This window comes from Mesoplodon mirus, assembly GCF_964341445.2.
Source record: "Mesoplodon mirus genome assembly, chromosome: 14".
Taxonomy (NCBI): Eukaryota; Metazoa; Chordata; class Mammalia; order Artiodactyla; family Ziphiidae; genus Mesoplodon; species Mesoplodon mirus.
The window spans coordinates 86,946,948-86,969,611 of record NC_138990.1 but is presented as its reverse complement, the minus strand read 5'-3'; the positions used below and the strand labels follow the sequence as shown (position 1 = coordinate 86,969,611).

General features: G+C 47.1%; 2 protein-coding genes across 2 annotated transcripts; one reads left to right on the top strand and one right to left on the bottom strand.

The window, feature by feature from the left end:
• Positions 1-1,020: 1,020 nt before the first annotated feature.
• On the bottom strand, positions 1,021-17,616 carry CCT7 (chaperonin containing TCP1 subunit 7). The gene is made up of 12 exons (XM_082641936.1): positions 17,485-17,616; positions 12,288-12,441; positions 11,542-11,648; positions 10,020-10,145; positions 9,102-9,154; positions 8,590-8,761; positions 5,237-5,401; positions 4,225-4,413; positions 3,495-3,592; positions 2,975-3,107; positions 2,271-2,477; positions 1,021-1,381 (listed from the first exon to the last, which is right to left on the bottom strand). Exons 1-12 carry the CDS (start codon positions 17,488-17,490, stop codon positions 1,160-1,162), a joined length of 1,632 nt encoding a protein of 543 aa, XP_082498062.1. The 5' UTR covers positions 17,491-17,616; the 3' UTR covers positions 1,021-1,159.
• A 984-nt stretch (positions 17,617-18,600) lies between these two features.
• On the top strand, positions 18,601-22,663 carry PRADC1 (protease associated domain containing 1). The gene is made up of 5 exons (XM_082641940.1): positions 18,601-18,776; positions 20,719-20,819; positions 21,347-21,456; positions 21,737-21,904; positions 22,126-22,663. The coding sequence occupies exons 1-5, from the start codon at positions 18,710-18,712 to the stop codon at positions 22,244-22,246; spliced, it is 567 nt and encodes a 188-aa protein (XP_082498066.1). The 5' UTR covers positions 18,601-18,709; the 3' UTR covers positions 22,247-22,663.
• Position 22,664: the final 1 nt, after the last annotated feature.

Genomic DNA, 22,664 nt, shown 5'->3' with positions numbered 1-22,664 from the left:
CCACTGATTTGATTACTCAGGTCTTGAAACATTTAAAAAAAAAAATCAGAAAAAAAGAACAGGTGTTTAGGCTTAAACTGTGTGTGGCTCTAGCATCAAACAAGTAGATGAGCACTTATCCCCACAACTCTGAGTCAGCTATTACCGTTATACAGGTAGAACAGCTGAAAAAAATTTACTTACAGACCATCAAGTTAGGAGGGACGCCAAACTCCAAAGTCTGGACCTGCCACCACCCCCATTCTGCTTTTGCGTTCATCTGACTTGGCTGGAACTCAAGAGATTTAAAAAAAAAAATCACTTCCCAGATTTAGGGAGCAGAAGCTTCCCATTAATTACAGGTAGCTGCAGGCCAACTCTCAGAACTAGCAATAAACAAGGAGGCAGTTAGATTGCTGACTTTATCTGTGCTGGCCGTTCTAAACTTCCACTGGTCAGAAGAAAGCACAAAGGACCACTGGTGGCTGAACTGAGAAGACCGGGTGGCTCCTTCAGCCTCCTCCTCAATGGACTTACTTCTAAGAAGTCACAAGACTTTAGAAAGGATCTGTCCTCTCTGAAACATTCCTCCGAAAGCCCTCAACCTCAAGATCTTGAAAAAGAGGGATGAAAGGCCTGAGCCAAAAGAATACGGAAGTAGAAGGGGTAGACAAGGTAATGTAATGCATTTGACTCAAACCCAGAGAAACCCTGGCAGCAGAGCCAGGCGAGGCCAGGGCTAAATAAGGTGATGTCAGAAGAAAAGGAAGCAACTCCACACCTCCCAGCCACTGCTAGGACTGAGAAAACAACCAAAGCTAAACTTCCAGACAGGAGCTACTCAGGTGGAGCTCCTCCCCTGGCAGAGTGGACCTACACTCTGTCTAACAATGACTAGAGGCTGTGGAGGACTCAGCCCAAGAGGGAAGGTGATTTTCTCTTTTCTACCTGTTGGGTGAGTACATATAAAGCTACAGTTCTGAGCTGCAGTCAAGACATTTATGAGTACAACTCCTGGGCCCAAATAATTTGCAAAATGAATTCTAAGTCTAAGTTTTATTTAAATAACCTCCAGTGAGAACAGAGTGGGCCAAATACTACCCCTTCCTTGTCATACCATTTCACCAAGACAGAGTAGGCACAGCCTGCAGGCAGCCTGCAGTGAGAGCTGGGGTGTCTCTCAATGGGGGTGGCCACGACCTCGGCCCCGGCCAGCAGCTGGGGGAACATCCACTGTTGAGCGAGGGTTCTTGATGGTTTCATCTACGGACACAATAAGGCACGCAGCCTCAGAGGCTGCAGTCAGGGCGTTGACCCGCACCATAGCTGGCTCCCACACGAAGGCCTCAAAGTTGTCAGCAATGTCCTCATTGTTGATGTCCACGCCATACCACATGCCCCCCTGAAAGAGCAGAAAAAGAGGGAAAGTGATATGGAACTGCTCTCAAATTTCTTCTTGCACACCCTCTGAATGACTCGGATTGTTAGGAACCTTCAGGCTCTCTGAACCCGCTGGCATCTCCCTGAGGAAGGCCTCACAACAGGAGCCTGGAAGCCTCTTCCCACCCACCCCCCACCTGAGAAGTGCTGACCACAGAAGACCTCCCGGCCCTCTCCCAGGCAAGCTGCTGGCTTCTCGGGAGGCCCCAGCCTCAGGTCACCCGAGGACTGTGTATGTCAAACCAGGCTTCTCAAGAGGAACACTTTCCAATCCCTTATCTCATTTCATCATCTCACTGCTTCCATTAGTCCCGATTTTACAGACAAGGAAACAGACGCAGAGACTGACTGACTTCAAGTTCTAACACAAGTCAGAAACTAAGTCACTCACTTAATGCTGTCACCGCATTGAGCATTTAACAGACAGCATTTAAGAAACATCTCTAAGTGAGTATTTGCTAAACAGCAGATGAACAAATTAAATTCTCAGAGAGATCACAACTTGGAGGTGGTAGAGCCATGGCTGGACTGCTGTCAGCAGGGCCCTGGAGTGCTTCACCACCAAGGAACCCAGTACACATGGTATGTGCTTCCAGGCAGAAGGCCACAGGGTTCCTTTGGTTCCTCTCACTGCACCGTGAGGAGTGATCAGACTCTTGGAAGAAGCACTGAACAAACCCTGAACCACTGGTCTTTCCTTCTGACCTCAGAGGAGGCAGGCAGTTGGTACTGGGTTTGGTTCCAGCACTATCACCTGGGCTGACCACACAGAGCTTGAGTAAGCACAACACACACTCAGAATCTAGCCCCGTCCACCCAGTCCCTGGACCCGGAGGAGAGGAATAACCCACCTGGGCGTGCCGAGCCCGCAGCTTGTTGAGGATGTTTGTGGCATCAAAGCCAGCGTTGTCACACAGCTGGCGTGGGATAATTTCCAATGCCTTGGCATAGGCCCCAATCAAAAGCTGCTGTTTTCCTGGAATGGTCCTTGAGTAATCTCGCAGGTACTTGGAGAGCTCCATCTCAATGGCGCCGCCACCAGCCACCACTGAATCATTCTGCAGAGACCAGACCCACCACTAAATGCAAGGGGTCCCCTGGTCTAAGCTCCAGCCATAGCCAAATTGGGCCGTTCAGTCAATAGGCCCTCTAGCTCAGAAAGAGGGCTGGTTCCACATTCCCTCCCTCAGCCCAAGCCCCAGGAAGCCCAGACATGGACCATGTCTAGCACATCCCAACTTCAATCTGGTGAACCTTATGGTTACTGACCATCTTCAAGGTCACCTGTAGCTTGAGGGCACTGGCACAATCCCTGGGATGGCTGACTCTATCAGCTCCACAGCTGCTCACAAGAACAAGTCTTAACTTTTAAGGCAGCATGACTTATTTTGAGACTGAGGCTGTTTCTTTATCATCTGTGAGACAAATCAGGGCCCACATGCCCCACATGGAAGGACACAGGTTATACAGGGAAGGAATCACCACACAAATCCAGGGTCTCATCAGCTCAAGAGGCAGAGTGAGCTGTGCAGGCTGGAAGCTCCCAGCCTAGTACCTTGATGGCCCTTCTGACAATCATGATGGCGTCGTGCAGGGACCGCTCTGTCTCCTCCATAAACTGCTCAGCGCCACCACGGAGGATGATAGTACAAGTCTTGGCCTTGGGGCAGCCTTTGAAGAAATTGTACCTACACCGAGGGTCAAATCATACTTGTGAACTCCTTTCTGCTGCCAACCCGCTGTGTTCTAACCTCACCAAGTCCTCCCAACACTCAGCAGCTGCTCTTCTGTTCCTCGCTAAGGCTCTCCAAGCCCACTCTTAAAGACATGTTCTTGGGAAGGTCTAGCGCTGTCCCACAGGGGCATAAAAGATGACGGAATCAGACTTTAGACCCAACTTGATCTTCTTCCCTCCCCAAACACTCTCTATATCTGAGCTCTTTATGCCCCATGAGATATAAGACCTCAGAAGAGAATAGCATGTGCTATATATACACCACACCCCAAAGATGGCAGAAGGCCATCAGGCAAGTCTCGTGAGCTAAGCAAACAGGGAGCCCAGGCCTACTGCTCACCTCTCGCCTCCAATCTGGGTCTCTTCAAAGACCTGGCAGCAGCCCAGAACATCTGATGACAGAGCGTTCACACTGGTCTGGATGGAGCCTCCGCAAGCCTGAAGAACACAAGACAACATCATCTAGCAGTGAAGGCTCACACGAGGCCAGAAGTGAGCTTCCTGCCACTTTGTCTTAAAGCCAATTCCCATGTTAGACTGCCATGATGCCCCGGAGCTCTCCTCACTGGATGACCCACTCTCACCCTTGACCTCCAGGCTCCCTCTGGAAGAGGAGAAAACAAAACAGAACTAAGGCACACGAAGGGCAAACAAGCCTGGTTAAAAGGAGATGGTGACCCTTTGTTTCACCCAATACCCCCTCCCCTAAACTAGGGTGCTTTGGGCCCAGCGACTGAAGTCAGGATCAGTGCTTTAGACCTGAAGCATCTTTGGTGAGATGCTCAAGAAGAAAGGGAGGAAACCTGGCCAGAAGCATCCAGACTGGAGTTTAGCCAGCTAATCATAGCCTTACTGCTAGGTTTCCTTACAAATCAGCTTCCCTGACTCGTTTGGTTAGATTAACTCTTGTATACTGAGCATATACACACTGGAACTGGAGTGCTTCATGGCAAAAAGAGTTCAGAAGACAGGTCTAGATTCACATACCAACCACTCCAGTACACCAGGGGTAAGTGAAAACCCCCCAGGGGCCACAAAGACCAAGAAGCAGCCTGTGAAAGTTTGGTTACCATCATTGTCCTCTTCAGATCCTCCTCCGGCACTCGGCCAGCACAGAACATGTCCCTGTCAGCAAAGTACTGGGTGGCCACGTCCCCAATGGGGAGTTTGGACAAGACGACTTTGGCTCCGGAGTGATGGATCCTCTCTAACTTGTCATAAAGAATGTTCCATTCAGCATCAACAATTGCCTGATAATCCTGAAGAGACCCAGAAAAGGATGAGGATTCTTTGTGGTGGAAGTTAGCCTATATGGTATGTTAAAATATAACACACCCCCGCCAAATAAAATATACTGATTTATTTGGGAATTAACAGGGGTAAACAGAATAGCCTCCTCTCAGTCCAAATATACAAGGATGCTATAAGGTAACTTAGGAATCACCTAAAACTTTCAAACACAAAGGCAGAAAGTAACCCCAGGACTGGGAGCTACTCCAGAGCTAGCACTTGCTACGGTGCAAGACATACTTTAGCCCGGCTAAGTTCTAGCTCCTCTGAGGCACTGCACCCATGGAGTTACCAATGACAAGACCCTTTCCCCCAAAGGCCATTCTGTGTTGGGGACACATTTTCCAAGAATACTTGCTTATAGCTGGGTGACACTGCTACCTCCAGAGACAGCCTTGGTGATATCAATGTTGGGAGCACACCTGTCCCTGCAACACGGGACCCAGTATAGAAAGGGCAGAGTTCACATCTGCCCAAATAAGAGGAATCAAAATACTGGGCTCACTATATAGCTGAGAGGCCCCTGCAAGCCCCTTCCCTGGGGCCAGAGGATAATATTTCAGCATGTTTGCCCTATCCAAACCTCCTTAGGTCCAGGTCACTGAGAGAGAGCATAGCGTGACAAAAGAAGTGGACCCAGTATTTAGACATTAATATTTAGGGGGATAGGAGGAGAAAGGAGCCCATAAGGTACCTGAGAAACAAAGCTAAGCCCAAGATGGCCACAAAGGCCCAAGGCTATGGCCCAGAATGTTGCCCATTTCCATGCCACTGCCAGCTGGTAGGGCCTACCTCAACTGTGTGGACTCTGATTTCCGCATTATCCTTCTCAGCTTTCAGCTCGAGCTCAACATTTAAAAGGGCAATCATTGGATTATGGTACTTTTTGGGTTGCATTTCAAACCCAGCATAAGAGAAAGTCTTCTTGAATGCAACACCAGCTACAAGCTGGGACTCCTGTTTAAAAAAACAAACAGTTCAACAGTTCAGTACTGGCATGAAATGAAATCAAGTTACTGGTGTGCTGGACTAATAATGCACGTCCATTTCTGTGAACCTGAAAGAGTTAACCATGTTTTTATTTCACTGTTGTAACAAAGCTTTTCCATCATCCTAAAAGCTAGGAAAAATACAGAACATATTTTGGCTGTGCCTTCAGTATAAGGAAAACCAGTTTGCTTGCAGAGACTAAGCATGGTAAAGGCCTGTTTGGGCTGTTCTCTAAGACTGACTTCCAAAGCAGGTGCCTTGGCTTTCATCCCAACTCTCCACCTCCCAGTCTTCTACACATATCCCTCCCTACCTGTACTGCACACGAGCACACACATACCTGTGTGCTGTAGCCCAGGTGCTTCCTCCTTCCAGGAAATGAAAACAAAAGGTCCTAAGGGTCAGAAATTTCCTGCAGTTCCCAAGCTCTCATTGTGGCTATTCCCATCTTGATCCCTCAAAATATGAACTACTACCACTTGTTCCATAACAGAGCTTGCTGTGGGGTGGATTTAATAGTAGGGCATAATAGAAAGCATGTTGCACTTGGGAGTGGCTTCAGCAGTATCAGAACACAGGTTCAAATCTCAGATCTCTTTCTTACTAAAAAACCTAGTCATTTCCCACTCCGTAAAGAAGGGTGTATTCAGTAAGTGAAGTAAGTCAGAAAGAGAAAGACAAATACCATATGATATCACTTACATGTGGAATCTAAAATATGACACAAATGAACTCATCTATGAAACAGAAACACTCACAGACATGGAAAACAGACTTGTGGCTGCCAACGGGGCGGGGGGGGGGGATGGATTGGGAATTTGGGATTAGCAGATGCAAACTATTATATATAGAATGGGTAAACAACAAGGTCCTACTATATAGCAAAGGAAACTATATCCAGTATCCTGTGGTAAACCATAACAGAAAAGAGTATGAAAAAGAATAAATACATATATATGTATAACTGAATCACTTTGTTGTACAGCAGAAATTAACACAACACTGTAAATCAACTATACATCAACAAAATAAATTTTTTTAAATAGTGTATTCAGTTCAACGACCTATATGTTCTCTGCCAGTGCTAATCTACAATCCTAGTCTATAATACTGGAGCCTATTGGTGAAACAGATTCCTACATCATTCAAATCCACAGCCTCCTAAAGGGGGTGATGCTTGAGCTGAATCAAGATGGAAGAGCAGAAATTAGTCAAACAGAAAAAAGAAAGAAATGTTCCCAAGAGACAGAGGCAGTGTGGTGCAATCAGGGGATGAAAAGCTACCTGCAGTTGCTGGAATACAAAATAAGAGGGCAGGGACCAGTTTAGGAGAATCTTAAAGGCTCTGCTAAGGCCCGACTCTTATCCAGTACACAATGTGGAACCCCAAAATGCTTTACACACAGAGTGTAAACTGGGGAACTTCAGGCTGCAACAAAAAATAGAACTGACTTAGGGGATGCAAGACTGGAGGAAGAGTGACCACTACCAGAACAATGGTCTAGTAAAAGAGAGACTTAGGAAACAACAAATTGGTAGGTAAAATGAAACAACAGTGATCAACAGGTTGGGGGGAATTGGAAATATTTTTAAGGATGACCCTAGACTTCTGGGTTGAGTGACTGAATAATGGTGGTGATAGCACCTATGTCAAGGAATACAGAAAATATTACAGGTTTGGAGGATGAGATGATGAGTTCAGCAGCAGTGAGATCCAGGAGTGTGAAGCTCAAGAGAGAGGTAAATGCTGAAGATGTAGATCAGGAAGTTTTCAGTTAATCCTGAGAACAAGTAAATAATTACTACCACCATTTACTGAATTCTGTGTGTCAAGTATTGTGTTAAGGGTTTTACATGCATTTAAGAGATGTGGGACAGTCTGAAGAACATATGTGTGGCTTGGTGCCCCTGGCTTTCTCACCAGATAAGATTATTAGTTCTGATCCCTAGTTTAGTGAATGCCAATCTAATCTCAAGGGTTTAAGGAAGTAGGAAGGCCCAGGGGAAAATGGAATATTGCTACCAAAGCAGTGTGTAAAGACAAAGTCGGCAAGCCATGATGCAAAGAATGGGCGGAAACATGAGTGGTAGTGGGGGCTGAAGATGGGGAATGGCTCAGATGACCTCCAGATTCCTCACAGCTTTATTATATAAAGAGAACCTCATCCCACTGACATGTGCCATGACAGGAGGAAGAGGAGGGAGGTGGACAGAATGAAAATGCCATTTGGAGGGGTAGAAGTCCTTCCAAAGACTTCAAAGAACAAAAAGTAAAGGGCCAGGACATAATATTTCAAGCAGGTCTTGTCCTGTCCAAATCACCTCAGGCTGAGGTCACCAAGGAAGAGTCAAGTAAGCAGTAGAGCAGGCCAAAGACTAGAAAAGGTCCAACATGGAGACAACAACATCAAAGAAGGTTTCCAGATACTTCTGTGTTAAAAAAGAACACAGTTATAGTTATGCTGTGCAATATAGTGGCCACTAGCCAACATGTCTCTATTTAACTTTAAATAAGTGGAAAAATATGTTGTTAAGTAGACAAAAGCAAGTTGCAGAACACTATGTATTACAAGTGAGCATTTGTTTAAGAAAACAGTATTTACATTTGTACTTATAGATGCAGAGTATTTTTGGAAGAAGGGGGACACGGACGGGGACACACACACACACACAACACACAGAGTTAACAGTGGCTGTATCTGGGGCAGGAGTGGTGTAGGGGACATTGGTTTTTTCCTTTAGGAATTCTAAACAGTTTGAATTATGTATTATCTATTCAAAATAAATGAATAAAAGAAGGGAGAGGTTGGCCATATCACTTGGAGAAGAATGGACTGAAATGTACTTTTCATATATTTATTGAGGGTTTTAGATAATTTATCAGAGCTAGCCCTATCCCCCTCCCACATTGAGATTCTTAAAATCAGCCAGTTCAATCTTCCATTCTGCTAACAAGTAAATATAGGTCTGCAGAGGTTACAAAATGCACCTACAGGAGAAGCCTGTAGCAGCAGTATGGAGAACAGCTCCAGTCTGCCTTCCAGCCCAACATGCATTCTCTCTGTTCCTGTACCGTGTGCTCTCCTCCTACACCAAGCTGTCTGGAGGGTCAATGCGAAAGCAAGAGCCTCCTAGGGAGGCCACAGCAGGCTCACCTCTAGGGCTCCACCCTGAACCTTCTTGATTCCAATCATTTTAAGCTGCAGCAAGTCATCGAGCATCATCACCGCATCCACCACCATCTTAGCGAAGAAGGCTTTCTGCTGGGAGATCAGCTTGGAGCTCAGAGCAGTCACGGCACATTTCTCTAGCAGCTTCCTCTGCTCCCTGGGACACAAGGGTGGGACCTGCATCAGGCCTTGAAAGCCCCTCTTACCTGACTCTACTGCAATGTGGAGATAGTTTCTGTTCTAGTCTCTAAACTCAGCCCTCAACAATTTCATCTTCTGTATCTTTAGGGCAGATTATCAGTGACAGCCGGTGATTGCAGTCAAAGACCTTATGAGTGATAGCGTTTAATCTACAACCTACAGCCTCTCTTGTAATGCATGGGCTGGGGCAGAGGTCTAGCAAGAGCCAAACAGCCCCAGGCCATGCAGGGATACCACAGGCTTCTGCATTCAATTTGGCCACGGGAAGTCAAGGTTCTGACAAAGCTCACACTTACACTTTATCTTCCTTCTTCACAGTCACAGCGATCTCTTTGATCTTGTTAACCGCCTGCCAAGAACACAAGCTGGGTGAGTCTCTCATGCTCAAGACAAACTGGAGAAGTGGGTCCCAATCGCTCCTGCTTGTCCCTAATCTGTCTGCTCCCAAATCTCAAGCATTTCTACTCCACAGTTGAAACAACATTTCTAAGTCTTGTAGCTCCCCAGAAAAATATAAACCTCTATAGTTTAGAAAATGCCCAAAGTTAGAAATGTAGAGTAGGTATAGTTCTGAAGAATCATCAGGGTACATCAGGATTCAGCTCTGGATCTGCAGGTAACAAACTACAACAAATGAATGGAAACACACTATGACACTAAATTAGGCCAAATTTTCTGGCTTACAAACAGCACCTGTGACAACTTCTAGCACTTTATATATTAATTAGGTATGTAGACGATACACATATTTGTATGTTAAACATGGTATCTTTTCAAAGCCATCTTTTTCAAAAGATATCCATTCATACTTACTTCTCATGTATGATTTTGTTTTAATGCCACCACCCCAAAACAGAGATAGTAAAGAGACAAAGTAAGGCACAGAGAACTGACTTACCCCAGGTTACAGAATGAAAGTCAAAGGTCAATAAAAGCAAGGTCTCAAGATGTGCCATGAAGTACTTGATAAAAACAGAAATAGCTCTCACCAAGAGCTTATTATCATAGTCTATCAGGAAACCCGAGGCTTAAAGAGATTAAGTAATATACCTAGTCAAAAGCTACTGAATGGTAGAATTGAGATTCCTAGGCAGTAGAATTCAGAAAATGTCCAAGGAACCTTGTTCCCAGTCCCTCCACACCCCAATAAACATAGTATCCTAAGAGAAATACAAAGGTGCACAAAGCGCCCAAGTTCACCAGCACTCCCATACCAACTGAGTGGCAGTGCGGAAAGCTCGGATGATGATCTGTGGGTGCAAACCTTCCTCCACATAGGGTTTCACCTGCTTCAGAAACTCTGCAGCCAGCAGGGTCACTGAGGTGGTGCCATCACCGACCTGGAAGAGGATGACAGTAAATTCACGTTTTCTCACGTTCAGGGATAAAGCCCCAAAACTCCACTTTTTAAGCAATCTACCCATTTAAACTGGGGACTGTTTAAATGGATATTAAGCCTTTTTCTGGGAAGCACAGCTTTTTGCAACAAGTAGAAGAAAGGTGCTGGTGGATAGGTATTCATCCCATCAAATGGTCCTGGGTCACAAAATTAATTCCCCAGCCAGGCCATTCTCCAAAGAGAGCTGATTTGGACAAATTTCCCCAGAATATGAAATCATATATGTATATTAGCCAAGAACTTATTTATTATGGACAATGTACTATGATGAGTAAGACAGTTCCAGAGATGCTTATAATACAATGCTCACATGTCACAAATAACCATAGTAGCAAGAGGTATGAGATAAATATTCTTTAAGGAGCACAAAATACAGGAGTTTACAAAACAAACCTCTAAGGACCAGCTAAGGTCCTTATTATTTTAAACACTATTTGGAATTAGCAGATCACTAGTCTGCTAATCTTTCTTACATGGCTATTTTCTATAATAGGATCTAAACCTTATTTTTAATGAAGGAGAAAAAGAATAAGAGCTTTCTCTCTCTCTCTCTCTCTAAGAATAAGAGCTTTTAAAAAAAAACTGGCTAACCTCTGATTTAGAAGATACTTATTTTTTATTACTTATGTCCATTGTATAATATAAGGGACTTCAGGGAGAAAAAAAGGTTACTGTGGCGAAGGGTTTAAGCTGCCAAATTCCTGGACAGAAAGGTATTCCTTTGTTGAAAATATTAACCAATCAAATCTATACTCTTCTCACTTTAATTTTATGTAAGCCATACTGTTTTACAGGCTACTGGGTCCTAACAGACCTTTTGATATAACTTCAGGACATACTTGTAATACTCTGAAATGCAAACTTGTCTCTCTCAACATTTATTATCAAGACTCCAGTGTCAGAAATGGTTTTTAAAAAGACAGACGAGTTAATGTCACTGATTTGCACACATTAAGATGGTAAATTTTAATGTGTGCAAATCAGAAGTATATGCTACATATATTTTACCACCATAAAAAAATTTTCTTTTAAAAAGAAAGGTAAACTGGAAACAGTCTCCAGCCCCATCTTATAAGGCAACCAACAGATGAGAGGTTAAATTACTTACCGAGCAATTCAAATGAATGACAAGCACACAGGCCTGATCTTAAGATCTCAGCCACACACAGTGGAACAGCAGGAATTTTAAAAGACTATTAATTCCACCTAAATATTTTCGCAAGCAATTACTTGTGAAATTATAATTTTAGACGTAAAATCAAAATTTTTAAAGAAAGGAGAGCAAAGGAGCAAGCAGGCATGTGTTTCACTGAAACACATAGGCTTGATTTTCCTACCTCAGCATCTTGGGATTTGGCAATGTCCACTAAAGTCTTTGCTGCAGGATGGACAACATCAAGGAGTTTCAGAATTGTGGCCCCATCATTAGAAATTGTTGCTTTGCCTTAAAAGGAACAAACACAAAGTAAAAATGTAAAGACCTTTTCTTAAGTTCTGTCTTCTATTTGCACTTGGAGCCCATATACACAGTATTGGGATGGGACAGAGGGGCTCATGGTGCGAATGAACTGATCCTTTTACAGAGTCAGCTCTGTGCAAAAAGGGCCACCTAAAATCACACATTCCAAAGACCATGAACTCCTGATTTTCCTTGAACAGCAAAGAGCACACCTCTACTGGATGTAGAAAACATTTTAAAAAATAAGAATGAATAATCATTTAGATATTCTTAAGAGTTGATACCCTATTATTTCACTTGTAAATTAATACAGTAAAACATAAGGGGGAATTTGTCTTGGCAACATGATACAATGGGAGTGACCACAGGCAACTCCGGAAGGTTCTATAGTGTTTCTAGGCTAAATCTCTCTACAAGGCAACAGGCTCCTGAGCCGGGCTTCTCCCATATATTCCCAGGGGGCTCAGCATTCAGGACAATGTCTGAAAAGAAACCGCTTCACAGTGAGCAATCCTTCAGAGATCTTAAAAGCAGTGAGATTTCTAATGCCAACCTCTGCTAGCCCCAAACACTCTGGGAGAGCCTCCTCTTCTGCAACTGGCCTGAGGAACTCGGCAGACTTACCTCGGCCATCCACAATGAGCTTGTCCATACCACGGGGGCCCAGGGTAGTTCTTACAGCCTCAGCAATCACCTGGCAGGCACTGATGTTACTTACAAGCTGGGGGATGCCTTGGGAGCTATCAGTCCCCTCTTTCAACAGGATAACTGGTGTGGGCTAGAGAAGAAAGAGCAATTGAATGGTTTTTTGTTGTTGTTTTTTGTTTTTCTAAAAATAATCATTCATTACATAAGACTTAAGGAGGGAGAGGAAAAATGCTCTCATCTCCCCAATAACAGAAATATCTGGAGGCCCTTTTAAACCACATTCCTCCACTGTCCATCCACTATATCCATTCTTTCAACTGCCTCTACCTCCAGAGATAGCATACTTGCAGGTGTGCCAGAAAATGGTTTGAGAAGCACTGATTTAGTCAAAAAGAACAAATCAAATAATGTGTTCTCCAGTGCCCTACTGCATAAGCATAGCCCTTTCAACTTCTGACCTTATTCCCTGTTTTAAGGAATTAGGCCACGTCACAGGAGGAAGCAGGCCACGCTCAGTGTTCACCCTCCAGCAAACATCCAGTTATCTGCATTACAGCTTAATCGTAGAGAAGTAGATGGGGCACTGATGCAAAACATGAGGTGCTAACAGCTTCAGATGTTGTCCTGGAGATGCCCAGGCAGACAGCTTTACCAATGATGTTTAGCTGGAGTGTAGGGAAATGGCTAGGCAGAGAAACAAATGGCACCTTTGTCCGCCTCACAAAATGACAACAAATCTAATTTGTACAGCAATGTTTCCCTCTATCATGCTGCTTCCATAAAGCCTTCTTGTGACTAAGCTCCAACCAGATACCCTAAACAAGTTTTTCTCTATTTTGCATTGGTCTCCAGAACAGTCACTGTTCTCGTAGAGGCTTAATCTGTGGAACTGCTTTAGAAACTCTGGGAAGACAGGGATATCTGCTTATTTTAAAGCGCCTGCTTAGGTACCTTTGCTCCAGTGACCATTAGCAGACAGTAATTCCTTAGCTTAGCACACAAGACTGCTTTCTCTCTGCATCCAAGCCTGTGCCTTCAGAGATGAGCTCATGAAGCAGGCCCAGTCTTCCCTGCATTTGTGACTGATTTTATGTGTGTAAAACAAATTAAGGATAACTACTGTTGCAACATTTTTGTTATGTTAGTTATGCGTGTGCTATTACGCCATGCTTTGAAATTTATTTTTTCCTGTGGATTACAATATAAAGTTTGAAAATCACTGCCCATGTCCACCCCAGGGGGTACTTCAGGTGTCCGAGCAGGGAAGGCATAGGAAAGCACAGGGCTGTTTCAGCCCAACAAAAAGGAGCCAGGAATTCACACACTACAAAGTCGAGCAACCCATGAGGCTGACTCCACATTAACAGAGCAGGTTCTTTAAAAATTCAGCCCCTTTGGCCAGTGTAGCTGGAGGGTAGTGAGTAAGTGGAAGGCTGGAATGAGGCTGAAGAAGCAGGCAGGAACCAGGTCACTACTCACTTATAGACTATCATAAGGAGTTTAGATTTTAGTCCTACAAAGAAGGGAAGCCATGGAAAGGCTTTTAGCAGAGGAATGGCATAGTCTAATTTACATTGGGAAAAAAACAAAAAACAACTATAGAAAATGGGTATGAAGAGGCAAGATACAATGTGCAAACACATAAAAACAGGCTGGAAAAATACACAACAAACTCTAATGAGTAAGAGTGGTAAATAAAGAAAGTTTTTATTTATTTTTTTTTGCGGTACGCGGGCCTCTCACTGTTGTGGCCTCTCCCATTGCAGAGCACAGGCTCCGGACGCGCAGGCTCAGCGGCCATGGCTCACGGGCCCAGCCGCTCCGCGGCATGTGGGATCTTCCCAGACCGGGGCACGAACCCGTGTCCCATGCATCGGCAGGCGGACTCTCAACCACTGCGCCACTAGGGAAGCCCATAAAGAAAGTTTTGACACTTGGATATTTTGTATTGTTTCAACTTTTTCTAACAAACATATCACACATTACTTTTTTTTTTTTTTTTTAAAGAATACTGAAAGGAAAATTCCTTCCTTTTCATGGTAGAATCCCAGGTTTGGTGGCAAGAAATGGCTTCTCTATACTCTCAGCCTTCCTTCGGGTTCCTCGCAAGGAAAGCTGTGTCCCCCAAAAGGCCCCACCTTCTCCCAGTCCTGCTAAGTCATTCCTCAGGGCAACCTCAAGTCACCTCTGGTCCAACCCTGCCCCGGATGAAGCCTTACGTTTTAAATCAAAAACCAACTTGAGTCTTAATCCCTTCCTATTTCCTTTGACAGATTCTTTCACCTCTCCAAGGCTAACTTATCCAATGTTTTTATAAACTTTTTCTCCCTCAATCTCCAAATTGTACCCCCCACCAACAAGAGCCACACTGCCCCGTTCTACCAAAACCACTTTCTTACCACTAGGCCAGCAATTCCTCAGAGTCTCCATTCTTCCAAGTTTTCTCAACAGCCGTTAACATGTGAGCATTGGGAACAGGGGATCCCAACAGTCTCTCTGCTCCTTCTTGAGCATAATGTTTATATTGCCATCCATCTTAAAGTACAAGCTTCCCAAAGGTAAGGAGTACACTAATCTCAATGTGTAGAATGCCTAGATTTGGTCACATACAAAGCAATATACAGAAGCTTTTGGTGCTGAAAATTCAACTGTTACACATCAACTGACCCTTGAAGAGCATGGGTTTGAACTGTGTGGCTCCATACCTGGATGTTTTTTCAACAGTAAATACTACAGTGTTACACTATCTGAGGTTGGTTGAATCCTCGGATACAGAGGAACCCCGGATATGGAGGGCTGACTAAATCATATGCAAATTTTCAACTGAGTGGAGTCAGGTCCCCTAACCCCCGAGTTCTTCAAGGGTCAACTACACTTGAAAATGCTTTATACAAGCCGTGAAATGAGGTGGCAGTCAGTTATTTCTGGAAAAGCATCGGCAGCACGGTGATACTAAATTCACTGAAAATTCTTAAGTACAAAGCAAGGAGAGCTTGGAAGCAGCTCACCACATTGTCCCCAAGTTCCCTACGCTTTAAAGGCCCTACAGAAATGGCAGGCTGGGTACAGAGATCATTTAAGGAGGGAAAGGTGGCAGGGCTGGATTGAGCCAAGCCAGGTCAATCAGGATGGGTGCTCTTCTAGCAGTTTCCCGGGGGCAAGCACTGCTATGGAAAGCCCAGCTTCTGTCCCTAAGCTACTTTCCAACCGCATTTTTACTCAAGTAAAGAAACAACAGCAGAATCCAGTAATCTGCCAAGGGTATCATGGAAGGCTTGGTAATTTCAGCTTAATAGTCTTCTTCTTCATCCTCCTTAAAAACTTTTATTAAGCATTATTAAGCTTGACGCTCTATAAAACAACAGGTGTTCATATGCTAAGTCATGTAGTGCTCAATACCACAAAGGCAAGCATACATTCTGTACGGCTGTACCAAGGGCTGAGCTTTCTGGGGAACCCTTTTACCTCTCTTTCAATCACAGAAGGCTTCCAGAATATCAGGTACCAATTCAAGAACAGCAAGGAGAATTCTTGGTGACTCAAGTTTCACACACCAAAAGAATAGCTATAAATGGTCAATACAGCAAAGAAACAGAACAGACGTCAGTTCAGGAAAAACCCAAGGTGGTGGTCTGGAGCCTCTTGGTGAAGGGTTTTATCACCAGTCAGAAGAATCTTGGTTCTGATCCCCAGTTCTTTAAAGGCCAACCAAAACTCTTATGGTAGCCTTGGCAGGAAGGTGGATTACAGGGACGAAAGGGCAAGCAACCACCTAGCAGACTAGCTAACATGCTGAGTGTTACTACCTGATGGGCACTTCATATGTATTCATTCATTTAATCCCCTTTAACAGACTGAGGGCCAGAAATGTAATACCATGCTCGAAGTCACACACCTAGTAAGTGGCAGAGCTAGTTACGAACCTAGGCATTCAGTGTAGCTCCAGAGCCCTTACTCTCCACTGCTCTACTATGCTGCCTCTGCACACAAGATGAAGATGACTTCAGGAATAGTAACGTTGAAGATGGACTGAAAAAGGCAGTACTGGAGGTATGAAAGGGAGAGGGAATACAGATTAATACCAGGTTCCTTCTATCTTGGGTACAGGCGGAATTCACAGGGCATTTGGCCATAATGAACACCTCATAAGGGTCAGCTTGACATCTACTAGGTCAGGGATAAGCTGAGGAAGCAGAAAAGAACAGAGAACTGAGTTGGATTGATATGCTAAAATGAACGAGTGAACTGCCAAGTGCACAGGGAGCAGTATCTTAGGGTTTTGCTTCAAACACTTAAAACCTGCCCCTGTTCAACAGCAACTCAGGAGACACCACCGAGGTGCTTTGGGACCCACGTAAGGTATATGCAGCTCTGAGATGGAAAAAGGGACGCCGTGGAAGCGGGGAGGGGAGGAGGGCTACAGAGACACTCGAGGATTCACCAACCTCCCTAACTTAAGAGGCGCAGACAGGGTCGGAGTCAGAGGCCGGGTCTTCCCACCTCTGATGCAGTGTCCCCATCTGCCCTACCTATTCTCCTGGCTGAGGAGTTGGACCTCCGACAACCAGCGGAGCCTGGTACATTCAGTAGGTAATAAATATGCGTTTACTTAATGAACGAGTGAGTTAATTAAAGTACGAGCGGAGAGGTCTGTTTCCATTTACGCAGCAGCAGGCGGGGGGCAGTGAGCGACCATAGTTGAGACCTTGGGCTCGGCCCAACAAAAGGTCCCCACGCTGCCTCCGCAGGTTCTAGGAAGCACCCGCTTCACATCCGCATTTTCCAGGGCAGCCAGAGCTTCCAAGTCTGGCCCTCGACCGCGTATGCACGCTCAACCCGCAGTCATTTAACCCAGGTCATGATTATGGGGGCTCAGAAAACCGGGTGGCCGACGCGGGTTCGCGGCCCCGAAGCACCCTGGGATTTGTAGTCCCCAGTCGGCCAGACCAGACCCTCCTCTTGAGCCCCACACAACCCTCACCGAGGGCCCCTGCTCCGTGCCCGGGCCCACCAGGCGGTGGCGGGCCGGGATCACCCAAAGACAGGGCTCGGGGGGAAGGACCGAGGCAGTAGGCTGGCGGGGGGGGGTCCTACTGGACCGGCCCCGGCCAGGCGGCGCCAACTACTGACCAGATGGCAGCGGATGGAGCCAGATGCGCAAGACACCACTCACCATCATCTTGGAAGCCTATTCAGCGGCCCGCTACTCCTCTTCTCTGCGCCCGGGCCGCCCAGCAACCCCACAATCCTCCGCGCCAGACAAACCCCCAGAAGCTTCGCCACGCCGTTGGACCGGGAGAGGAAGGGGATGGGCCGCTTCCGCCACTCTATGGTTCGCTACCACGGAGTCGGCGTGGCTAGAAGGGCCAGAGGCTGGGCCTCCGCCAGCTGTCTTACGAGAAGCGGTGGTAAAGGAACAGTCAGTCGCTGGTGCCATTCTTTTGGAGCATGTAGGATCCTTGCTCGGCCCGCGTCACCCATTAACTCTAATTCCATTTCCCTTCTCCCCTCAAACGCCAGCCCAAGGAATGCAATAAACGCAAATATTTATTGAGCGCTGACTGCGGAACAGGCTTTTGCTAAGTAAGCATTTGACGTGAGTGAGCTCATTTAACCCTCACAACGCTATCGCGATGGTACTGAAATCACGCCCAATTTACAGATAAGAGAATTGAGGCTGAGAGGTTAGGTGTCCAAATTCACAGTTGTACAGTAAATGGTAGATAAACAGGCGCGGGCACCTGGCCCCAATGCTCGTTTTCTGGCTCGGCACTGGCCAGAGCTTCCTCGAGGGTCGTGTACATCAGTCTATGTACCCAGAGCCTACTGACTATGAGAGCGCAAGCGCCGGTGGAACTAGGCAGGGGTCGCCGGAGACCACCTGGGCGCTAGACGAATGCCTTCCCAAAGAGGGGATGGGAAGGAGGAAAGCACAACTAGGGGAAGGTAAATCGTCATCTTGCGAAGCGGCCACAGGGAGGATCCGGCCGAGACCGCACGAGCTGATTGGCCAAGACTTTCGGCGGCTGAGGCGAGAGTCCTGCGGGTCTCCCACCTGCAGTGCTCCCGCCCCCACAGCCAGAGAGGTCCTGCGGAGTCGAATCCAATCTGAGAAATGCTGGGGCGGGGACTGCAGTTGCAGTTAAGAGTTTAAACAAATCAGCCCTCGGCCCCACTTCTCTCCACCAATAGGAAGTGGGCTAGGGCACAGGGGCGACAAATGTGGCTACACGAGCAGGCGTCAGAACCAATCAGCCCTGGGCCTCGTTCCGGTGCGCCAACCGGCGGCGTGAGCGGGTCTGGGGGCGGGAGCCCAGAGCAGCTGTCAGGCCGAAGTCCGGCGAGCTACGCGCAGCAGGGCGGCTGGAGGAAGCGCGGCGCCGGGCCGGGCCCTGGAGATGGTCCCCGGCGCCGCGGGCTGGTGTTGTCTCGTGCTCTGGCTCCCCGCGTGCGTCGCGGCCCACGGTGAGCGGCAAAGGGCGGGGCTGCGCTTCAGGGCGGGGCTGGCGGTCCAGCTTAAGCCCGTCTCGGGCCGGGGGCCACGGGTCACCTTGGGGACCCCGCGAATTCGGAGCAGGGCAGGTTCAGAGAGGGGCGCCTGGAGTGGGTGGGTAGTGGTTCCCGAGGGACATGAACTGGGTGCGGCCTGAGGCTGGGCTGTGAGTCCTCAGCCCCCCACGTCGAAGTAAGCCTCCCCCTACCCCCACTAGCGCTGACTTAGGTGGCGAAGGGGGCGAGGAACAAGGAGCAACTAGCGATACTACAAGCTGGAGATACGTGAGCATTCACATACATAAACGGGGCCACACATTGCTACACGTGGGTTCACAGGCACTAGCACATACGTACACACCCAACTTGTTTGCACCTACACGAGAACATAAACATACACCCATATGCGTACGTGAGCACATGTGTATACCTACACTTGACTTACACAGATCAGCAGATGCAAAGGCCAGGCAGAGATGTGTGTGGGGAGGAGGGGAAGCTTAGTGCTAATCCAGGAAAGCTTCCTTGGGAGTGTATCTGTACCCGATGGAAAGTCTCCACTCCCAGGATAAAAGGCCATATATGTAGCCCAGTGCCAAGCCAGTGGAGCTCTACCTGGTGGCCGATTTTGGACAGTAGAAAAGGACAGCTAAAGCCACAATCCATCCCAACGCTGGCACACAGTAGCGACTTGATAGTTTGTTGATTGACTAACAGACCTGTGGCAGCAGCTTCCACCTTTTCACATTCCTCAGTCTCTCTGGGCTAAGGAAACCAGGGACTCAAGTTCAGGTAAAACATTACACTTTGGTGCTAAAGAGATCCGCACCCCAGAAATATCTGGTTATTCTGGCAATTCCCTTCCTCAACACAGTAGAGCTGGAAATAGTCGTTCATTCAGCAAGCTTTTTGAGCACCAACTGTATCCTAGCCACTATATAGATAATGTGGATACAGTATTGAATGAAGTTACAAACTTAGGTCCTTGTCCTAGTGCAGTAGACAATAAACAAAAAATTACAAATACTGTATTACAAATGATGTTAGAAGTGTCATTGGAGAAAAAGTACATTTTGAATGGGCATAAGGGGAGGGCAGTCACAGGGCAGGTTTCTCTGAGAAAGTGACATTTAAGTTATGACCTGGTGGATGAATAGAAGTGAGTAGAGGGGTAGAGGTGGGGGTAGGGTGAGGCAACTTGCAAGAAGCCTTGGAGATGTGAAGAAACTGAAAGGAGGGCAGTGTAGCTTGAACATAGGAAGAGATGAGGTTGGAGGGCCAGATCAAGCAGCGCCTTGCAGACCAGAGTTAAGTTTAGATTTTAAGTGCAAAGGGAAGTCGTTGAAGGGTATTGAAGTGGTGACATGATCATATTTGCTTTAAGATGTTTTAAGAAAATCCCTGGCAGTTATTGGGGGAATGGACCGTAGGGAGCAAAAATGGAGGCTAAGATAGACCAGTTAAAAAGCTGCAACAGCCAGGACAAGAAATGATAGTGGCTGGACTAGGAGGATGGCAGTAGAACCAGAGTCAACTTTTAAGTTTTGGTGAGAGTTGCTTTGTACGCAGGCTGCCACATATCCATTTTGAAATTCCCAAGTCGGCTTCAGAGCAAAGATGAATGAATTAACCCTCAGAGAGGTTAACACTGGAGCTCTCAGTCTTCCTGGCTCACCTGTGTAAGCAGCAGCAGCAGCAGCTGTAAATCTCTGGGGTTACTAACTCTGTCTGCATCAACTCTATCCTCTCCAGGGCAGAGACCATCTATCCTACCCACCTGGAGCACCCAACTGGCTGAAGCTGGGTCTCTGGGCCCAGACCTTAACCAGCCCCGTTGAAGGCATGGGGTCCATGATCTGAACCTGAACCAGCTTTTTTCCCTTGAGCCATCTCACCTGTACATTTTACCTTTCAGGCTTACGCATCCATGATTATTTGTACTTTCAAGTGCTGAGTCCTGGGGACATTCGATACATCTTCACAGCCACGCCTGCCAAGGACTTTGGTGGTATCTTTGTAAGTTCAGGGAGGCCCTCTCATCTCTGATCCTGTCTCCACATTCCCCGCACTAAGTTGAGGTGACCCTCATCGCTTCAACCCGTACCTGAGTGCTGGGACGGAGAAGGGGGCAGAATCTAGCTCTGTCTTCCAGGGGCTACAGAGCCAGGAAGGGCTTCCAGCTATTCCTCTGGGTATAATACAGACCTGGGCACCACAGAGGGAAAAGCTATCTTCTTAGGGACATGAAGTAGTGAAAAACCAAGGGCTCTGCTAGCTCCACCTCTGAACTACACGATTCAAGGCAAGTTACTTCCCCTCCCTGGGTCCATACCAACTTCCCTACCTATGTCTGGGAAAGGCAGGGTGGGACAGGACTAGACAGACCTTTGTGAGAATTAAGTAAAAATGCTCAAGTGTCCAGTACACAGAAATCGTTCCTCACTTCCCTCACACTTTGTGAGAAGCTGGTAAGATGGGATGGTCAGCCCAGTCCTTAAGCAGGTGTGTCTCCCCACACTCTCACCTGTCTAAATGTCTTTCAGCACACAAGGTATGAGCAGATTCACCTTGTCCCTGCTGAACCTTCAGAGGCCTGCGGGGAACTCAGCAACGGTTTCTTCATCCAGGACCAGATCGCTCTGGTGGAGAGGGGGTAAGGAGCGGACAGGCATGGGCACAAGGGGAAGGCAGGCATAGGGTAGATTCTGAGATCAATGTTGGGGGTGATGCTTTGAAATAGCTGCTTTTAAATAATTCATCTTTTTAAGGGTCTTTAAGAAACAACTTAAGATTATCCAAGCCTTTGGCCATTTACTTGTGAGCCTGTATAAAAAAGCCTCCAGGGCCCTCCTTTCATCTTCCCAGGGTGGTGGTCTGGGGAACGGATAGCTAGGACCCCGCCTTTCCTTTGGTCTCATCACCACCTCTTCCAGGGGCTGCTCCTTCCTCTCCAAGACCCGGGTGGTGCAGGAGCACGGTGGGCGGGCAGTGATCATCTCTGACAACGCAGTTGACAATGACAGCTTCTACGTGGAGATGATCCAAGACAGTACCCAGCGCACAGCTGACATCCCTGCCCTCTTCCTGCTTGGCCGAGATGGGTGAGGGCTCTTTGTCTCTGGCTGTATCAGCACCAAGCTGGGTGCCAGGACTCGGGGAGGTCAAGGGCAATTACCAGTCCCTACCCACAAGCCTTATCTTGGGATGCCCTGGAGGGCCAAAAAAGTCCTCAGGCTCTGGAACTCCCAGAGTGATGGGGACAGTGGGGCAGGACGGGGTGCCAGGAAAGTGACCATCACCACCTCTCTTCATGCTCTCCCAGCTACATGATCCGCCGCTCCCTGGAACAGCATGGGCTGCCATGGGCCATCATTTCCATCCCAGTCAATGTCACCAGCATCCCCACCTTTGAGCTGCTGCAACCGCCCTGGACCTTCTGGTAGAAGAGTTGGTCCCACATTCCAGCCATAAGCAACTCTGGGCTGGGAAGGGGAAACTCCAGGAATTCTGCTGTTTGGGACTTGGGGATAGCATTTGGGGACTGGGGGAGCCAGGTAGAGGAAAAGGGCGTGGGCCTTGGCTAAGTTAAAGGAAGACACACCACTGGCCTTCCCTCCCCTGGGCTCCTAAGGTGTTTCATGCTATGGGAAGAGGCAAGAGCCAGGCCCCAGGCCTTATGGGCTAGGGTCTGGAACTAAAGGGGCCAACAGCAGGTGGTCTGAGAGCCATATGAGACCTGTCACATCCCACCAGGCTTCAGCCTCCCCACCCAGGGTCTTTCACAGCAGTTGCTGGAATGGTATAAGGAGCTGGTGTTTGAGGACTACATAATAAACCCTCACTGACTTTTTAGTAATAAAG